General features: G+C 50.1%; 1 protein-coding gene across 1 annotated transcript in view; it reads right to left on the bottom strand.

Annotated features, from left to right (window-relative positions):
• LOC135203963 (partner of Y14 and mago-like) overlaps positions 1-15,909 on the bottom strand; it is a gene marked incomplete in the record, with an annotated part of 51,332 nt that overhangs the window by 3,236 nt on the left and 32,187 nt on the right. The window contains 2 exon segments of the mRNA XM_064233889.1: positions 8,095-8,230; positions 10,144-10,171. Of these exon segments, the coding sequence (XP_064089959.1) occupies positions 8,095-8,230; positions 10,144-10,171 (164 nt within the window).

Genomic DNA, 15,909 nt, shown 5'->3' with positions numbered 1-15,909 from the left:
ATCGAATCATCCTGACCTCCATTGATGTCTTCTGGACTAATATCTAGAGTCCTAACCCAAAGACTGGCTCTCCCTGCATTCCATGAGCCAACACTCAAGTACAGTTCTGCCAAAAGGTCTAAACTGTCTTTGAGGTGGCTTATATCATCCACAACTTTCACAATTAGCTTTGAATACAAGCCCCTTTCCCAACCATGATCCTTTCTCCCAGTTATTTTACCATTAAATTCTAATGAATGTGAAAATGTGCATACTATTTGAATATAATATAATGGGTAACTGATAGAAGTAATAGTGAGAGAGAGAGACCTTTAGATTTGAAACTTCTTTTTCCCTGATTCAAAACACCTCATTAACTTAAAACTACCCCAAGGATGCCAGTTCTAATAAAATTTTGATAAGATTTATATGCATATAAGGCAAAAGAGAAAGTTATGAAATACAGTACATATTGTACAGAGAAAGCTAATAAGATATAAGAGAACACTGGGTTTCAGAAAACTTTAATATAGTTCAAAAGATTATGAGAAAATGTATAAAAAATTTATCCTACTTAAGGCCTGGAATTTAGAAAAAGAGCAAAATACAAAATGAAGGACCAAATATGTGAAAAAGATAATAATTATTCTTTATCATGACATTATAACTACACCAGTGAGCAAGAACCTCAGCTCTACCAGGTTTGATCTAAAAGATTGAAAAAAAATGACAATTTGTCTAAAATTGCATTTTTCCTAACTATACAAACCTGAGGTCCTTTTACAATAGGAAGGTACTAGCGGCAGCTGGATAGGTCGTAAGCTTTCGAACAAGGGGTTCGGTAGTTAACTGCTTGTCCGACAGGCGCGCGCGCGCGACTGGGAGGTAAACAAATCACTTTTGCTTTTGGCCCAAGCAAAAACTGCAGAGTGAGGGGTGGCATGAGGTGGGGCTATGTGTAAAAGGACCTCAGGTTTGTATAGTTAGGAAAAATGCAATTTTAGACAAATTGTCATTTGTTCCGACACGGCATACAAACCTTCGGTCCTTTTACAATAGGAAGACTCACTTCTTGGTGGGTGGAATCTGAGTCTTTTGTGAACAGACTGGTGTTCGCCCAACCTTGGAAGCCTCCCTGGTCGTAAGAGCGAGGGAGGGATCCAAGCCTCGTGTCCGATTGATCGGGGTGTGCACCGCAGGATCAATGGTCAGACCTCTGGACCGAGTACTAAGAGAGAGGCAAGCGTATCTCTTCGTACCAGCAATGTAAGAACTTGTTCCTGTACAGGAGCAAAGTTAAAGTCATGGTTTTGACTCTTGTAGGCATCCACTTCCCCCCCTTGTAGAAGGAAGTGGTGGATATTCTGCTCCCATCCCTCGTGAAAGGGATAGGATGGGGCTCTGTCATATAGCTCACCGGCATCTCGTCCTATCCAGCAGGGTGATGACCGTATCCCTCTACCGACAGGTAGAGGGGGAGAAAAAGATAGAAAGAGAAGCCAGTCACTTTCTCATCACTATCTATTCATACAGTCACACCAGGACTCGATGCTGTTCAGCCTGCTAGGGTCTGGGTTAGCTAGACGACGTGTTGAGCAGCCACCACGGGTCCTAAGGAAACCGATCCAAGGACCTATGGGCAATATCCAAGAGGTATAAGGAAGTTGCCGGTGGTCTGGTTGTACCAGACCCCTGCCTTCCATACCTGCGCCACGGAGAAGTTCTTACGAAACGCCAACGAGGGGCCAATACTTCTGACTTCGTGAGTTCTCGACGGGACGTACGGATGTCGTCACTACCATCAGCCTCATACGCCCTCCTGAAGACCTCACGCAGCCAGGACGAAAGAGTGTTCTTGATACTTCTTTCTTGTTGACCCCGTTGCTAACGAAGAGGCTTCGACACTCAGGCCCGAGGTGTCGAGTTCTCTTCAGATAGCGCCGTAGCGTCCTCCCAGGACAAAGCAGCATCTCATCCACATCATTATCTGCATGACGCTCCCGTACTCTCTTCGCCGATGCCAGGTCCAGCAAGACGAGGGTCATTTGAGTTCCCTGGGTTGGCAAGACTTTGGAAGCTGCTCCTAAAGCAAGGAGATCTCGAACGAGTTCGAGATGTCCAATCCCGTCAGTTTCAGGACGAGCGACAAGGCGGCTCTGTATCCTTTGACTGTGGGAACTTAGAGGAGCTCCTCGGCGAAGAAAAAACGAGGAAATCCGCTACCTGCCTTGAACAGTGGCTCTTATAAGAGATAGGCCCCGTCTACGACACCAACCACCGAAGACGGCCAACTTCTCCTGGTACACAGCTGCAGAGGACTGACGGACGTTTCCAGCCATCTCTGTTGCTGCGCTACGAAAAAAGCTTCTCGTTCGCAAGAGAAGGTGGATAACAGCCAGCCGTGAAGACGTAGGGACTGGACTGCTCGGTGGTACGAGCTCGACGTGTGGCTGGCCGAGAAGGTTGTGCCAATGGGGAATCTCTCTCGGTCTCTTGCGAGAAGAGCCAGCAGGTCCGGATACCAAATGGCCTGTGGCCATTTGGAAGCCATCAGGATCATCCTGAGATTCGGGATGACCAGTGCTCGACTGATCACCTTGCGAATCAGGCTGAACGGGGGAAAGGCATAGGCGAAGAGGTTGTCCCACGGGTGTTGAAGAGCGTCCTCTGCAGTTGCCCATGGATCCGGCACGGCCGAGAAGAACACCTGGAGCTTCCTGATGTGCCGGATGGCGAACAGATCCTCGACTGGTCGCCCCCACAGGTCGAAGAGCCTTTCCGCCACGTCCTGGTGTAGAGACCATTCGGTCCTTATCACCTGATCCCGACGGCTGAGCGTGTCTGCTACTACATTCCTTCCCTGGAATGTAGCGTGCCGACAGCTCTATTGAGTGTGCCTCGGCCCACTCGTGCACCTGCCGAGTCAACTGATACAACGGGAGAGACACTAGGCCCCCCCTATTTGTTGACGCAAGCCACCACCGTGGTGTTGTCGTACATCAACACCACTGAGTGTCCCATCAAGCGGTCCTGGAACTCTTGGAGAGCGAGGAACGCTGCCTTTAGTTCCAGTACATTGATGTGAAGGTGCTTGTCGTTCTCGTACCACACTCCTGAAGTCCGCAACTCTTCCAGGTGTGCACCCCATCCCTCGGTCGATGCGTCTGAGAGCAGCTGCATGTCCGGGGGGAGAGTGCGCGGAGGCACTCCTCTTAAGGGGTTCCTGTCGTCCAGTCACCTGGCTAGGTCCTGCCTCACCTCCTGTGTCAGTGACCATGGAAGGCTTGGGGGATCAGTCGCCTGTGACCAACTCTCCTTTGTCTCCCTGAAGAGACCGCAGGTGAAGACGCCCGTTAGGGACTGGCTTCCCGAGACGACGGTGTCCGATCACGACTTGCCATTGCTGAGCTCCCTGTTCCTGCCGAGACAGGAACTGGTTGGCTGCCTCCCTGAATCTGCTACCGTGTCGATCAGCATACCCAGGTACTTCATCCTTTGCTTGTGCTCGAGATCGGACTTTTCGAAGTTCAGAACGATCCCCCGATCGCGACAGAACTCGAGCAGTCGATCCCTGTCCTGTAGTAACTGCGAGCGGTAGCTCGCCAGGACTAACCAATCGTCGAGATACCCCATCAGACATATCCCGTGCGAATGGCCCCAAGCAGACAGCAGAGTGAACACTTGCGTGAACACCTGTGGGGCGGTTGAGAGACCGAAGCAACGTGGCCTGAGCTGGTACACCGTCCCGTCGAGGATGAAGCGGAGGTACTTTCCGAAGGACTGATGAATGGGTATTTGTAGATACGCATCCTTCAAGTCCACTGAAAGCATGAAATCGTTCTCCCTGATAGAGTCGAGCACTGAGCGTGCCGTCTCCATCGTGAACCGGGTCTGGCGAACCAACCGGTTCGGGGGAGAGAGATCTATCACTGGGCGCCAGCCTGTCGTAGACTTTTCCACCAGGAAGAGTCGGCTGTAAAGCCCGGTGACTGATCCGTACCGATTTCTACAGTTTCTCTTGCTCAGCATGGTCTTGATCTCCTGTCTCAATGCTACGTCCTTCGATGCCCCTGGAACGTACGCCTGCTGTTGGACCGGGTCCCAATGGCTGGCCAGGCACCCCCCCACTTCCGGCAGCAGGTGAGGGGGAACGCCGTCCTTCCACTGTGAACGTCGTCTGGTTGGGGCTGATCGAGACCTGACAGGAGAGAGCCGATACCGCTCCGACTCATTCCAGTCCTCGTCGAGGTCGAAACCTCAGGAGGACCGAAGGGATATATAAATACGATGTCCGAAGACACGTAGAAACGCCTCTGTCGCAGTAGAGGAGGTGAAGGAGCTTGTTCGACCGTCCAGAACCGAGAGAGCCTTCTTGTCCGGAGACGAGAGACTACCTGGCTCAACCCAGTCGGCAAGCTCCGATCGCGGCAGACCCACCGTCGATTTGGATTCCCTCTCGGGCCCCAAAACGACTCGAGCCGAGACGTGGCTCTGCTGGTGGGAGCGGCGATCCTTCCCCGAGGTCATTGAGCTGACGAATCAGCGCCGTAACCTCGGCAAAGTTCCTCTGGATCTCGAAATTCACAGCATCTTGCAGAGTGGGACCGTTAAGCCCTTCGAACAAGAGCATATTCCGAGAACCTTCCTCCTAAGAAGGGGGAACAGCGACAGCCCTCTCGGTCTTCCCCATCCACTTGCGCATACGTCCTGGCCGGTCCAAGAACCGTGCCTGGTACGTAGGGCGCTGTGGTGGGATCATGAGGGGCGCACCCCTCACGATCACTCCTCAATACCTCGCTCCTCCCGGTGTAACCCGAGGAGGTTGAAGGTACGGGAGAGGCAGACCTGACGCTCCCTCTTTGCTCGCTGGCATAACCAGCAGGCTTTGAGGGCTGCAGGCGATCGTCAACCCGCGGTGGCGATCGAGCTGCATGCCTGGTCGAACCGTCTCGCTGTGGAGAACGGCTGGACTGAGCACAGCGGCCCCGATCTCGAGTGTCAGAAGAGCTGGTGCTGGTTGCCGTACCCGGTCGCTTTCTTGTGAGAGCGACGGTCAGGCGACCTGCAGGCTCCACTGTCGCAGTGAGACCGGTGCTTGTCCTCACGGCACGTCACGTCGCTGGTTCCAGCCGTGGCTGGCACCGGCGAACGGGAGGACCTCTTCCCAGCCTCAGCCCGTGGTCGGTCGTGGACCGTCACGTCCCCGGGTAGCCAGCTGTTCACCGCGAGAGTGAGAGCTGGTCTGGTGAGAGTCGCATGAGCGGCTGTCACCAGTCTTCCGCCCCGTGCCGTGAACCTGACGCTGAGCGGACTCAGAGGTCTGGTTCCTGGCTGCACGGTCGCTGGTAGGCGACCGTACACTCGGTACCTCCCGCGAACGAGAGGCCGAGACGGACCCTGATGCAGTGGCAGAACCACTGACACCAGGCGAGGAATAATATTACCAGGTGTTAGCCGGTACCCCTCTGGTCCCCAGTAGTCTTCTTCCTTGCGGAAGAAGAGACGCGCTCCCGAAGGAGCAGGAGGACCAGCGGAAGGAACCCTCCCGTCCCACCGAGGTGAGACGGGTCCCGAGAAGCTCCCGAGGAAGCTTCTTAGGAGGGAGGAGGCGACCTTCTTCTTCCTCGGCTGTTTAAAGCCTTAGAAGTCGGAAAGGGGAAGAGGCGGCGGCCGACGACGATGAAGAAGATGAAGACGACGACCACGACACCTTCCTCTTCTTCTTCGTCAGCTTCCTCAGGACAGACGTAAGATCTGCTATCCAGGGCGGAGCCGGGGCGGGCTAAAGGCCTGTAGCCGAAGCCACAGGGTCCCGGACGCACCTGTACAGACAGACCAAAGTCTGGGGTAGTACCACCACGAACAGGGACGACATCAGCAGGTATGGGCATCTCAGGAACAGCAGTCACGGCCAGCACAGCATCGGTAGGGACAGCCAGCGCAGCAACGGCAGGAACAGCCAGCGCAGCAACGGCAGGGACAGCCAGCGCAGCAACTGCATGGACAGTCAGCCCAGAATCGGCAGGTCACGGCATGGCAGCACCGGAAACACAGGAAGTGGAGCAGCAGCCAGCAACATCCTGGTACCGGCGGCAGGTCCAGGGGCGAGCTCTAGGGCAGCGGAAGTGTGGTCGCTGCAGCGCGGCAACCACGAGCGGCGGCGGCACGGCCGCCCCCTCTCGGTACGGCGAACGGCACTTCACAGCGGCTGTAGGCAAGACTGTTACCACGTGAGGCGAGTACACCAGGTGAGGAGGGACGTCGTCACCTGGTTGCGTGGTCACCACTCCATGGGTGACCGCAGTAGGCCCAGACATAGAACCGCAGCCCCTGGACACCAGCACGCCCTGCAATTGGAAGGACGCCCATACCTCACCAAGGTCCACGCTCGTGGCAGTAGCACCTGCGGAAATAATAGTAGTAGCGATTAATGGGGGGGAAATCCCCTCGTGCGGGGGTTTGATCCCTCCCGAACGAGTGGAAGACCCCTAATACCATTGTACATCGGGCACCGAGCGCCCTCCCCCGCGCTCGACGGATCGGGCGAGGAGAAGAACGCCGATAACCTCCCCCCCCCCCCCCAAGGGGAAGAGCCATCTGGGGGAAACTGAGCGGGGGGGGGGGTCTCGTTCCCCACCCCCGCACAGTACCCATGTACCCAACAACAATATAAGAGCCCGAGAGCAATCGTGCCATCGGCACGAATACAAGGCATAAGGATCAATTCCCTGACTGAGCGGAACTTGAACCAAATAATATTGATGCAATCAATAATAAGGAACAAAATGAAAATGCATCTTGCAAAACGATTCACTTCACAATGAATAAGGGCTCGGATCGAGCGCATTTGCGCCCTCGGTACCGAGCGCAAGGGTGAAAGGTTTCATTCCTTACCTTTATGGATCAAAGGTTTCTGGGAAACCCTTGATCCAACAAAGAATTGATGCAATCAACAAATATATGAAAAATGAAAAGACTACTGCGCTTGCGATTTCACTTCATACAAATAAAAAGGGGAAGGATCAATTCCCGTGAATAGCGGAACATTGATCCCAGTCAACAATGCAATCTCAATAAAAAAAAAAAAAATGAAAATGAAAAAGAACTGCACTTGCGATTTCACTTCATTCAAAATAAAAAGGGGGAAGGATCAATCTCCGGGTAAGCTCGGAACCTGATCCAAAATGAGTATTGCTACAATAAAAAAAATAATATATGAAAATGAAAAAGAATACTGTACTTGCGATTCCACTTTCATACTGAATAAGTTTCCGTGCCGAGCGCATTCGTTCGGCAACGGGCATACAGGTCAAAAACAAAAAAATATAAATGAAAAGAGCATTACTTACGATTTTTCATCTACACATTTCCAACCCATACGCTCGGAGCGAGCGCTCCCGCCCTCGGCACCGAGCATACACAATACGAGGATCATTCTGGGAAAATGAATTCCCACAATTACGCCCTTCAGTCCCGGCACTCGGGTAATCGGAGGGCGTTGTGAAACCAAGATCCTTTAATTCACAATTGAATTCAATGAAATGATTGTACTTACAATTCAGTTTCACTAGATACATAGAAAAAGAAAAACACAATCATGCGAAAGCAAACGACGATGAAGCGGGCAGAGAGCGATGATACACGTCCACACGCCAGCAGGCCGAAAGCAAAAGTGATTTGTTTACCTCCCAGTCGCGCGCGCGCGCCTGTCGGACAAGCAGTTAACTACCGAACCCCTTGTTCGAAAGCTTACGACCTATCCAGCTGCCGCTAGTACCTTCCTATTGTAAAAGGACCGAAGGTTTGTATGCCGTGTCGGAACAAATTTATATAGCAACTCAAAAGAAAAATATCACTGATAGTTAAAATGTTGGAAGGTCAAAAAACTTCATTCACTTTCTTATACAGTACTGTACTGCATGACCTAAATTCCAGCCGAGGACCATTCACCCGGCAACATTGAATAGTTTGTTTGATACAGAATTGTAAACCCAATTAAACTCATATCTCATAGATAATGAGTTTACTAAAAACATAATGATTCACAAACCCTGTGGTACTAACCAAAACTACGAACTATAATTCGCTACAAATTAAAACGAGAGAGAGAATTACCTTTATCTGCTGTGGATTCAGAAATGTGAGTCTCCTGCAGTTGTTTTGTTAAGCTTGCATCTGGGGCTGCTGATTTTTTCTTGCCTCCACCTGATTTCTTCTTTGATTTAGATTTTTCTGTGAAAAAAATCTTATGCTAAAATATTTGTACTATGTACATTATATGCTACACATACTAAATGCAAATTAATATAAGCATTGAAAGTTGAAGAACCAAAGAATAACTCAACATAAAAATGATATTGTTAAACTACAATAAAGTTTTGTACATACTTACCTGGCAGATATATACTTAGCTATAGTCTCCGACGTTCCCGACAGAATTTCAAATCTCGCGGCACACGCGACAGGTAGGTCAGGTGGTCTACCTTACCCGCCGCTGGGTGGCGGATGTACGAACCACTCCCGTTTGCTTGTCAGATTTTTCTCTTCCACCTGTCTCCTGAGGGGAGGCTGGGTGGGCCATTAATCGTATATATCTGCCAGGTAAGTATGTACAAAACTTTATTGTAGTTTAACAATATCATTTTTGTACATGAACTTCCCTGACAGATATATACTTAGCTGATTGGCACCCTTGGTGGAGGGTAAGAGACAGCTAAATAATACAGGTAAGACGGGAAACAACTAATGTTGTAGGATATAAAAACCTTGGTTCTCACCTTTTCAGGATGAAGACTTCATAGATACTGTCTCTGAGTCTGCATTGCCTGGAGAGCTACAGCTAGGACGTGACCTGATGCTGAAAGACTCTCGGATCTACCACTGGGATATGTGATCCCCTATTGTGGTAGAATCCAAGTCGGATCCTGTTAGAGGGACCTTGTCCGCTTACCTAACAGATCCTTACCACTACCTCTGCAAGGAGCCAAAACCCACCAGACCACCTAACCAAAATACAAAGGGTTAATATTACGACAAAAAGAGGTGCCACCTGCAACCTCTTTCAGACAACCAAAAAACAACAATATAAAATATAGGGTAACATATAAAAAATTTACACAGGATAAGTTTCAGCTCCCTGCCCCAGCACCGAATCCGCCGATACGAAAGGACCCAAGGCGAAGCATTTATCATATGTGAGTTTTACATCACGTATGGTAGGTGGTTTGCGAAAACCGATTGGCATCTTCCAAAAAGTCGCCTCCATCAAGTTCCGCACAGACATATTTTTTCTGAATGCAAGCGAAGTTGCGATGGCTCTCACCTCGTGAGCTTTCACTTTCAGTAGTCTAAAATGTTCTTCCTTACAGGCAACATGTGCCTCTGTAATAAGGCTTCTCAGAAAAAAGGAAAGAGCATTCTTCGACATGGGCCGAGTGGGGTCCTTTACAGAGCACCAAAGCACATCTTGATTAGCCTAAGTTGTTCCTTCTCTTAGGAAATACTTCATAATTCTCATCGGGACAAAGAGTTCTTTCAGGCTCTTCCCGTACTAGAAAAGATAAACTACGAACTTCAAAGCTCCTGGGCCAAGGCCGTGATGGGTTTTCATTCTTTGCAAGGAAATTTGGAAGAAACGAACACACCATAGAATCTTCCTTAAACCCTACATTGCCCTCGATAGCTTGGAGCTCACTCACTCTCTTAGCTGTAGCTAGGGCCAAAAGGAAGATAGCCTTCTTCGTCAGATCCTTGAAAGAGGCTAAGCCAGGAGGTTCGAATCTAGACGATCCAAGGAATTGTAGAACTACGTCTAGATTCCAGTTCGGTACTACATGAGGACGCTTAATGGTTTCAAATGATCTAATAAGATCATGCAGGTCCTTATCATCGGATATATTTAAGCCTCTATGCCGAATACCGCTCCGCCAACATACTGCGGTATCCCTTAATAGTTGACACAAGCAGATGACATTCTTCTTGAGGAAAATAAGGAAATCTGCAATTTGGGTCACAGAGGTACTGGAAGAGGAAATGTTCTTCCTCTTGCACCAACGTCTGAAGACATCCCACTTTGACTGGTATACACGCAAGGTGGAAGGTTCTCCTCGCGTTGCGATTTGCTCTAGCAGGCTGTTGAGAAAAAGCCTTTCGCTCTGACCAAACCTTTGGACAGTCTGAAGCCCAGTCCAGACTGAGAGCGAGGAGATTTTTGTGGTACCTGTCGAAGTGGGGTTGTCTGAGTAGATCGCTCCTTAGCGGGAGCGATCTTGGAAGGTCCACCAACCATTCCAGTACCTCTGTGGAACCATTCTTGGGCCGGCCAAAAGGGAGCGATTAATGGTCATTCTCGTTGAATCGGACTCTACGAACTTCTTGATGGTTAGCCCCAGGATCTTGAAGGGGGGAAACGCGTAGACGTCGAGTCCGTTCCAGTCTAGAAGAAGAGCATCTATTGCTAATGCCTCTGGATCCGATATCGGAGAGCAGTAAGGATCCAGCCTCTTGTTCTTTGACGTGGCAAAGAGGTCTATGTGTGGCCTGCCCCATAACTTCCACAGGCTCTGACATACATCCAGATGAAGGGTCCACTCTGTGGGAAGGACCTGATCTTTCCTGCTGAGGAGATCTGCTCTTACATTCCTTTCTCCCTACACGAACCTGGTGAGAAGCTTGATTCCTCCTCTTTTCTGCCCACAGAAGAAGGTCTCTTGCTGTCTCGTACAGGGAGAAGGAATGCGTCCCCCCCTCCCTGTTTCCTGTATATATGCCAGAGCTGTAGTGTTGTCCGCGTTGACCTGCACTACCGATCTTCTGACTTTGGGCTCGAAAGCCTTCAGAGCCAACCACACAGCTATCAACTCCTTTCTGTTGATGTGCCAGGCTACCTGGTCCCCCACCCAGGTACCTGACACTTCGCTGGTTTCCCAGAGTTGCCCCCCACCCGTGTCCGACGCGTCGGAGAACAACACCAGGTTGGGGGTTGGGGGGTCTGGGATTGAAGAGACAGTCCCTTCGCAAAGAGGTTGGGATCTGTCCACCATAAGAGATGTTTTTTGACGTCCTGGGATAACGACAGGAGAGAACGTCAATCCTGAGAACGGACGACTCCAATTCCGATGAAGAAAGAATTGGAGCGGTCTCAGGTGCAACCTTCCTAAGGAAACGATTGCTCCAGCGGAGGGAGAGCGTCCCCAGCAGACTCATCCACTCCCTCACTGTGCATACTTCTTTCCCTAAGAAGGTTGTTACTCTCTCGAATCCTCGGGCTATCCTTTCCTGAGAGGGAAAGCCCGAAAACTCAGAGAGTTCATCTGTATCCCGAGATACACACACTCTTGCTCGGGAATTAGTGACGACTTCTTGAAAGTTGACGGAGAAAGTCCCAAACGCCTTCCGTCAATTCTAAAGTTACTTGTAAGTCCTTCAAACAACGATCTTCTGAATTGGCCCTTATTAGCCAATCGTCGAGGTACATGGATATCCTCACCCCTTTCAAATGAAGCCATTGAGCCACATTCCTCAAAATCCCCGTGAACACTTGACGGGGCCGTCGAGGAGGCCGAAACACAGAGACCCTGAACTGAAAAATTTTTCCCCCCCATCATGAATCTGAGAAACTTCCTCGAGGAAAGGATGGATCGGTACGTGGAAGTAAGCGTCCTGTAAATCCAAGGAAACCATCCAGTCCCCTGGACGAAGTGCTGCCAGCACTGATGAAGGCGTTTCCATCGTGAACTTCTTCTTTTCTACGAAGAAGTTCAGGGCGCTTACGTCCAACACCGGTCTCCATCCCCCGAGGGGACTTCGGAACTAGGAAAAGGCGGTTGTAGAAGCCCGATGAATGATGGTCTGTCACTAGTTCGATAGCCCCCTTCTCCAGCATCTGATCTACTGCTAGATGGAGAGCTTGATTCATGATGGGGTCTCTGTACCTGGCCGTCAGTTCCCTTGGGATGGTCGTCAAGGGAGGTCTTTCGACGAAAGGGATGAGGTAACCTCTCCTCAAAATAGAAAGGGTCCAAGGATCCGCCCCTTTTGGGCCCAGACTTCTGCAAACTCTAAGAGTCTGGCGCCCACCGTTGTTTGAAGGACTTGCAAGTTATTTGGGGGCTTTAACAGACTTGGCGAAAGTCTTACCCCTTCTTGAAGGTCTACGACCTCTAAACGTAGAGGTTCTTGATGAAGACGCCCCCTCGAAAGGGTTCTCGAAACACTTGCCTTTTCCTTCTTAGCCTTGGTAGGAAGGAAGGGCGAGGTTTTCTTGCCGACTGTGCCAAAAGGTCCTGGGTGGCTTTGGCCGAAAGTGATCTCGAAATGTCCTGCACTCGATGTTTAGGGAACAACTGAGCAGACCAGAGGAGCAAACAGCAAAGAAGACCTCTGGGCATGGGAGACAGACTTCGTTAAGAAGGAACAATAAACAGACCATCTTCTTCACGATCCCGGCCCCATACAGGGAGGCGATTTCACTCGCTCCGTCTCTTACCGACTTGTCCATACAAGACAAAACACACATGAGATCTTTCTGGCGAAAATGACTCTGGCACTTCAATTTTCTTGGCTAGGACCCCCAACGACCAATCAAGGAAGTTAATACTTCTAGCACTCTAAACATGCCTTTTAGCATGTGATCCAATTCATTCATTGCCCAAGTCATCTTAGCAGAGTTAAGGGCAGTTTCTCCTTGTCGAATCTACCAGCGCCGAAAAATCCGAATCAGCCGAAGACGGTAGACACCCAATCCTAAGGACTCTCCTGTTCGTACCAGAAAACCAGCGCGTCCTGATAACTTCGAAGGAGGAAAAGCGAACATCGTTTTCCCCGCTTCTTCTTTGGAAGCCATCCAGGAACCAAAACTCCTCAGTGCCTTCTTCATTGAAAGAGTTGGCTTCATCCTCACACAAGAAGAACTCTCTCGCTGTCTCGCCGTTGAAAAAAGTGAGTGAGGAGAAGGAGGAGCCGTAGGAGTAAGGGAATCCCCAAAAACTTGCAAAAGTAGCTCTGTAAGCTTCTTGTAAGAAGACACAGCAGCAGAAGTGTTCGGTTCCTCATCCGAACCTTCTAGGACGTCTTGTCGAGGCGAGCGCGGAAGATCCTTAGGTGACGAAGGGATCCTAGTAGGAGTTAAGCGAGAGGTTGGAGAACGCCCTCTCTTAGAAGAGTTCACATCCAACTGGAGAACGATGAGAAGATCTGGGTTGTCTACGATGAGACTCCCTCTTCGAGGTAGACGGAATCTCAGCCGAAGGAGAGGTAGGGCTCCTACTCCGAGAATCCTCGGAAACATCCACAGGGCGCTTACGAGGAGGCGAGCGCCTACTAGACTCTTTGCGCCTATCCTGAGGCGAGCAGCTGCCAGGAGAAGAGCGCCTATCGAGAGCAGAGCGCTTGCGCGGCTCTCCATACCTGTCAGTTGCGTACGATCAACGGAAGTTCGACTGGAAGGCGAAATGCGCCTACTAGGAGAAGGCTGCTTGTGAGACTCTTGACGTCTAACAAGAGGGTAACATTCAGGAGAAGGGCGCTTCCGAGATTCCTGGTGCCTACCAAGAGACAAAACGGTCGGAGTAGTGCGCCTAGAAGCGAGCGCCTACACGGAGAAGGGCGCTTGAAAGACTCTTGTTGTCTGCCCCGAGGAGAATAATCAGGAGTATGACGCCTTAAAAGAGACGAGCGCCTACTAGGAGATCGATGTGCAGTAGGCTCTTGGCGCCTACCTTGCGGGGAGCGGCTAACAGCAGGCCGTCTATCATGCACACGACTCCTACCAGACTCTTGATGCCTGTCAGGAGAGAAGTCACGATCCGACACTCGAGGAGAGTGACATCTGGAAGAAGAATGCCTACTTGTATAAGGGCGCCTTCTAGGATCTTGAGGCTGCTGAGGAGAAGTCTCACGCGAGGGAGTTGAAGAAATAGCGTGATGAGCAGTGCAGTGCGCTTACCGGAAGCGGGAATCCAATCTGGAGAAAAAACTTCTTTCTCCATAGAGCGTCCATACCGATGTTTGGCGCCTTGAAGTCGAAAGAGAGCCAGGCGAGCGAGGGCGCTCACGCGAGCCCCTACCTTCATACGAAACCTCCCCATATGGAAAGGAGAACGCCTAAAAAGAGGAGAATGATCCTCTGAAGAGCGGCGCCTAGATCTCTTGATCGGAAGAGAAACGCTCTTCTTCCTACGTGATCTAACTGCTAGAGAGTCTGCTAGCGCCGTGATCTGAGCTTGAAGTCCCGCGAGTACTCTCGTAGGAGAATCTTGTTCTTCTCCTCGGAAGCAGGCGCCGCCGAGCGCGGAGCGCGAGAAGAAGAACGATCACAAGATTTCTTGGGTTTCTTCGCCTCCACCGACGATTCTTCCGGGAAAACCTCCGGACTAGAAGCCAAAGGACTGCAGGGAGCCTTCCAAGCCCTCTTCAACGGGCGCGACGCATCCGGGGGAGTTCCAACCTCTCTTCGGAGAGGGGGAAGACGAAGAGGAGAAGCATTGGCGTAGGAGCTCCTTCTTGTAGCGATCCGAGGCAGCCTGGGAGCGTACTTCAGGATCTGCCGAGGGGACGCCTGACTGGTGGGGGTTCTCCCTAGCCCTCTTGCGGCTTTCGACTTTCCTACTCCACTGGAATGGGAGTCTGGAAGAGGTCTAGGCCTAGAGGCACTAAGGAGACCGGTCAGACGCAGCCCTCCACAACACTGGGGACACTGCACTGATCACTAACACTCTCCTTACCTTCCAACTGACGAATCTTCTGATCCATAGAAAGAATCGTGGCTCTCAGAGCTGCCGCCTCGAAGGCGAATCTTCGGCTTCGGTGCGGGGAGCAGGGGCTGCAACTTGGGAAGAAGGTTCTAATTCTACGTTAGTATTAGGATCCACATCCAACTCACTCATTCTAGATCTACTAGAACTTCTAGAGGAAGCCTTACGCACTCTATCACGTTCCAACTTCCTAACATAAGAAGAGAGAGCCTTATTCTTCTTCATTCAATCCCTTACATTCACTACAAGGTAGCAAAAGAACATTCATTCCCCCTGCATTTCATGCAAACCGTGTGGGGGTCTACCGAAGCTTTCGGCAACCTCACCTTACATCCTTCATTCACGCAAACCCTAAACAAAAACCGAAGTTTTAACTACTGAATCTAGGTCAGACATCGTTAAAGAAAAATCAAAATCAAAATCAAACCGGTCCACAATCAGCGTATGCCAAGCCAAACAAAGCGAATACGTCACCAAAAGAAGTCCAAATTAACTCCAGGCAAGCGAGAATCGAAAAACTATCGAGAGGAACCGACAACAGTTGTTATCGTTCCCGCGACAGAGAAAAATCTGACAAGCAAACGGGAGTGGTTCGTACATCCGCCACCCAGCGGCGGGTAAGGTAGACCACCTGACCTACCTGTCGCGTGTGCCGCGAGATTTGAAATTCTGTCGGGAACGTCGGAGACTATAGCTAAGTATATATCTGTCAGGGAAGTTCATGTACAAAACTATACATCATAGTTGCAAGGACAAAATTTTTAGTTTAACTAAACATCTGAGTTACCAAACACTCTCATAATATTATAACCTCTTAAAACCATAATACGTAATTAGACTAATTTAAAATTATTCTGATAACCTGCTTTTAAATAGAGAGCTGTGAAAGATAAGTGTACCTAGGAATTGATACAAGATGGCACCACAAAATTTCACCAGCTGTCAATCCTGGCAAAGCATCACATTGCTCCCTTCTTTCTTCTTCAGGCAGACTAAAGATTTGGGGTTCTGACTAACCCATACAGATACAGTAGAATGGTAACACATCCCTAAAAATGTTTAAGGAATTTACCTCAAATCTTAAAATGGCCAACTCTGCTCTATCAATATTTACCTTTGTATGGAACGTTTTATCAAATAATTCCTTAACAATTTGACAATTACAAGAATACATAAT

Source organism: Macrobrachium nipponense, chromosome 44 (genome assembly GCF_015104395.2).
Source record: "Macrobrachium nipponense isolate FS-2020 chromosome 44, ASM1510439v2, whole genome shotgun sequence".
Classification (NCBI taxonomy): Eukaryota; Metazoa; Arthropoda; class Malacostraca; order Decapoda; family Palaemonidae; genus Macrobrachium; species Macrobrachium nipponense.
This window is presented reverse-complemented; position numbering and strand designations above follow the sequence as displayed.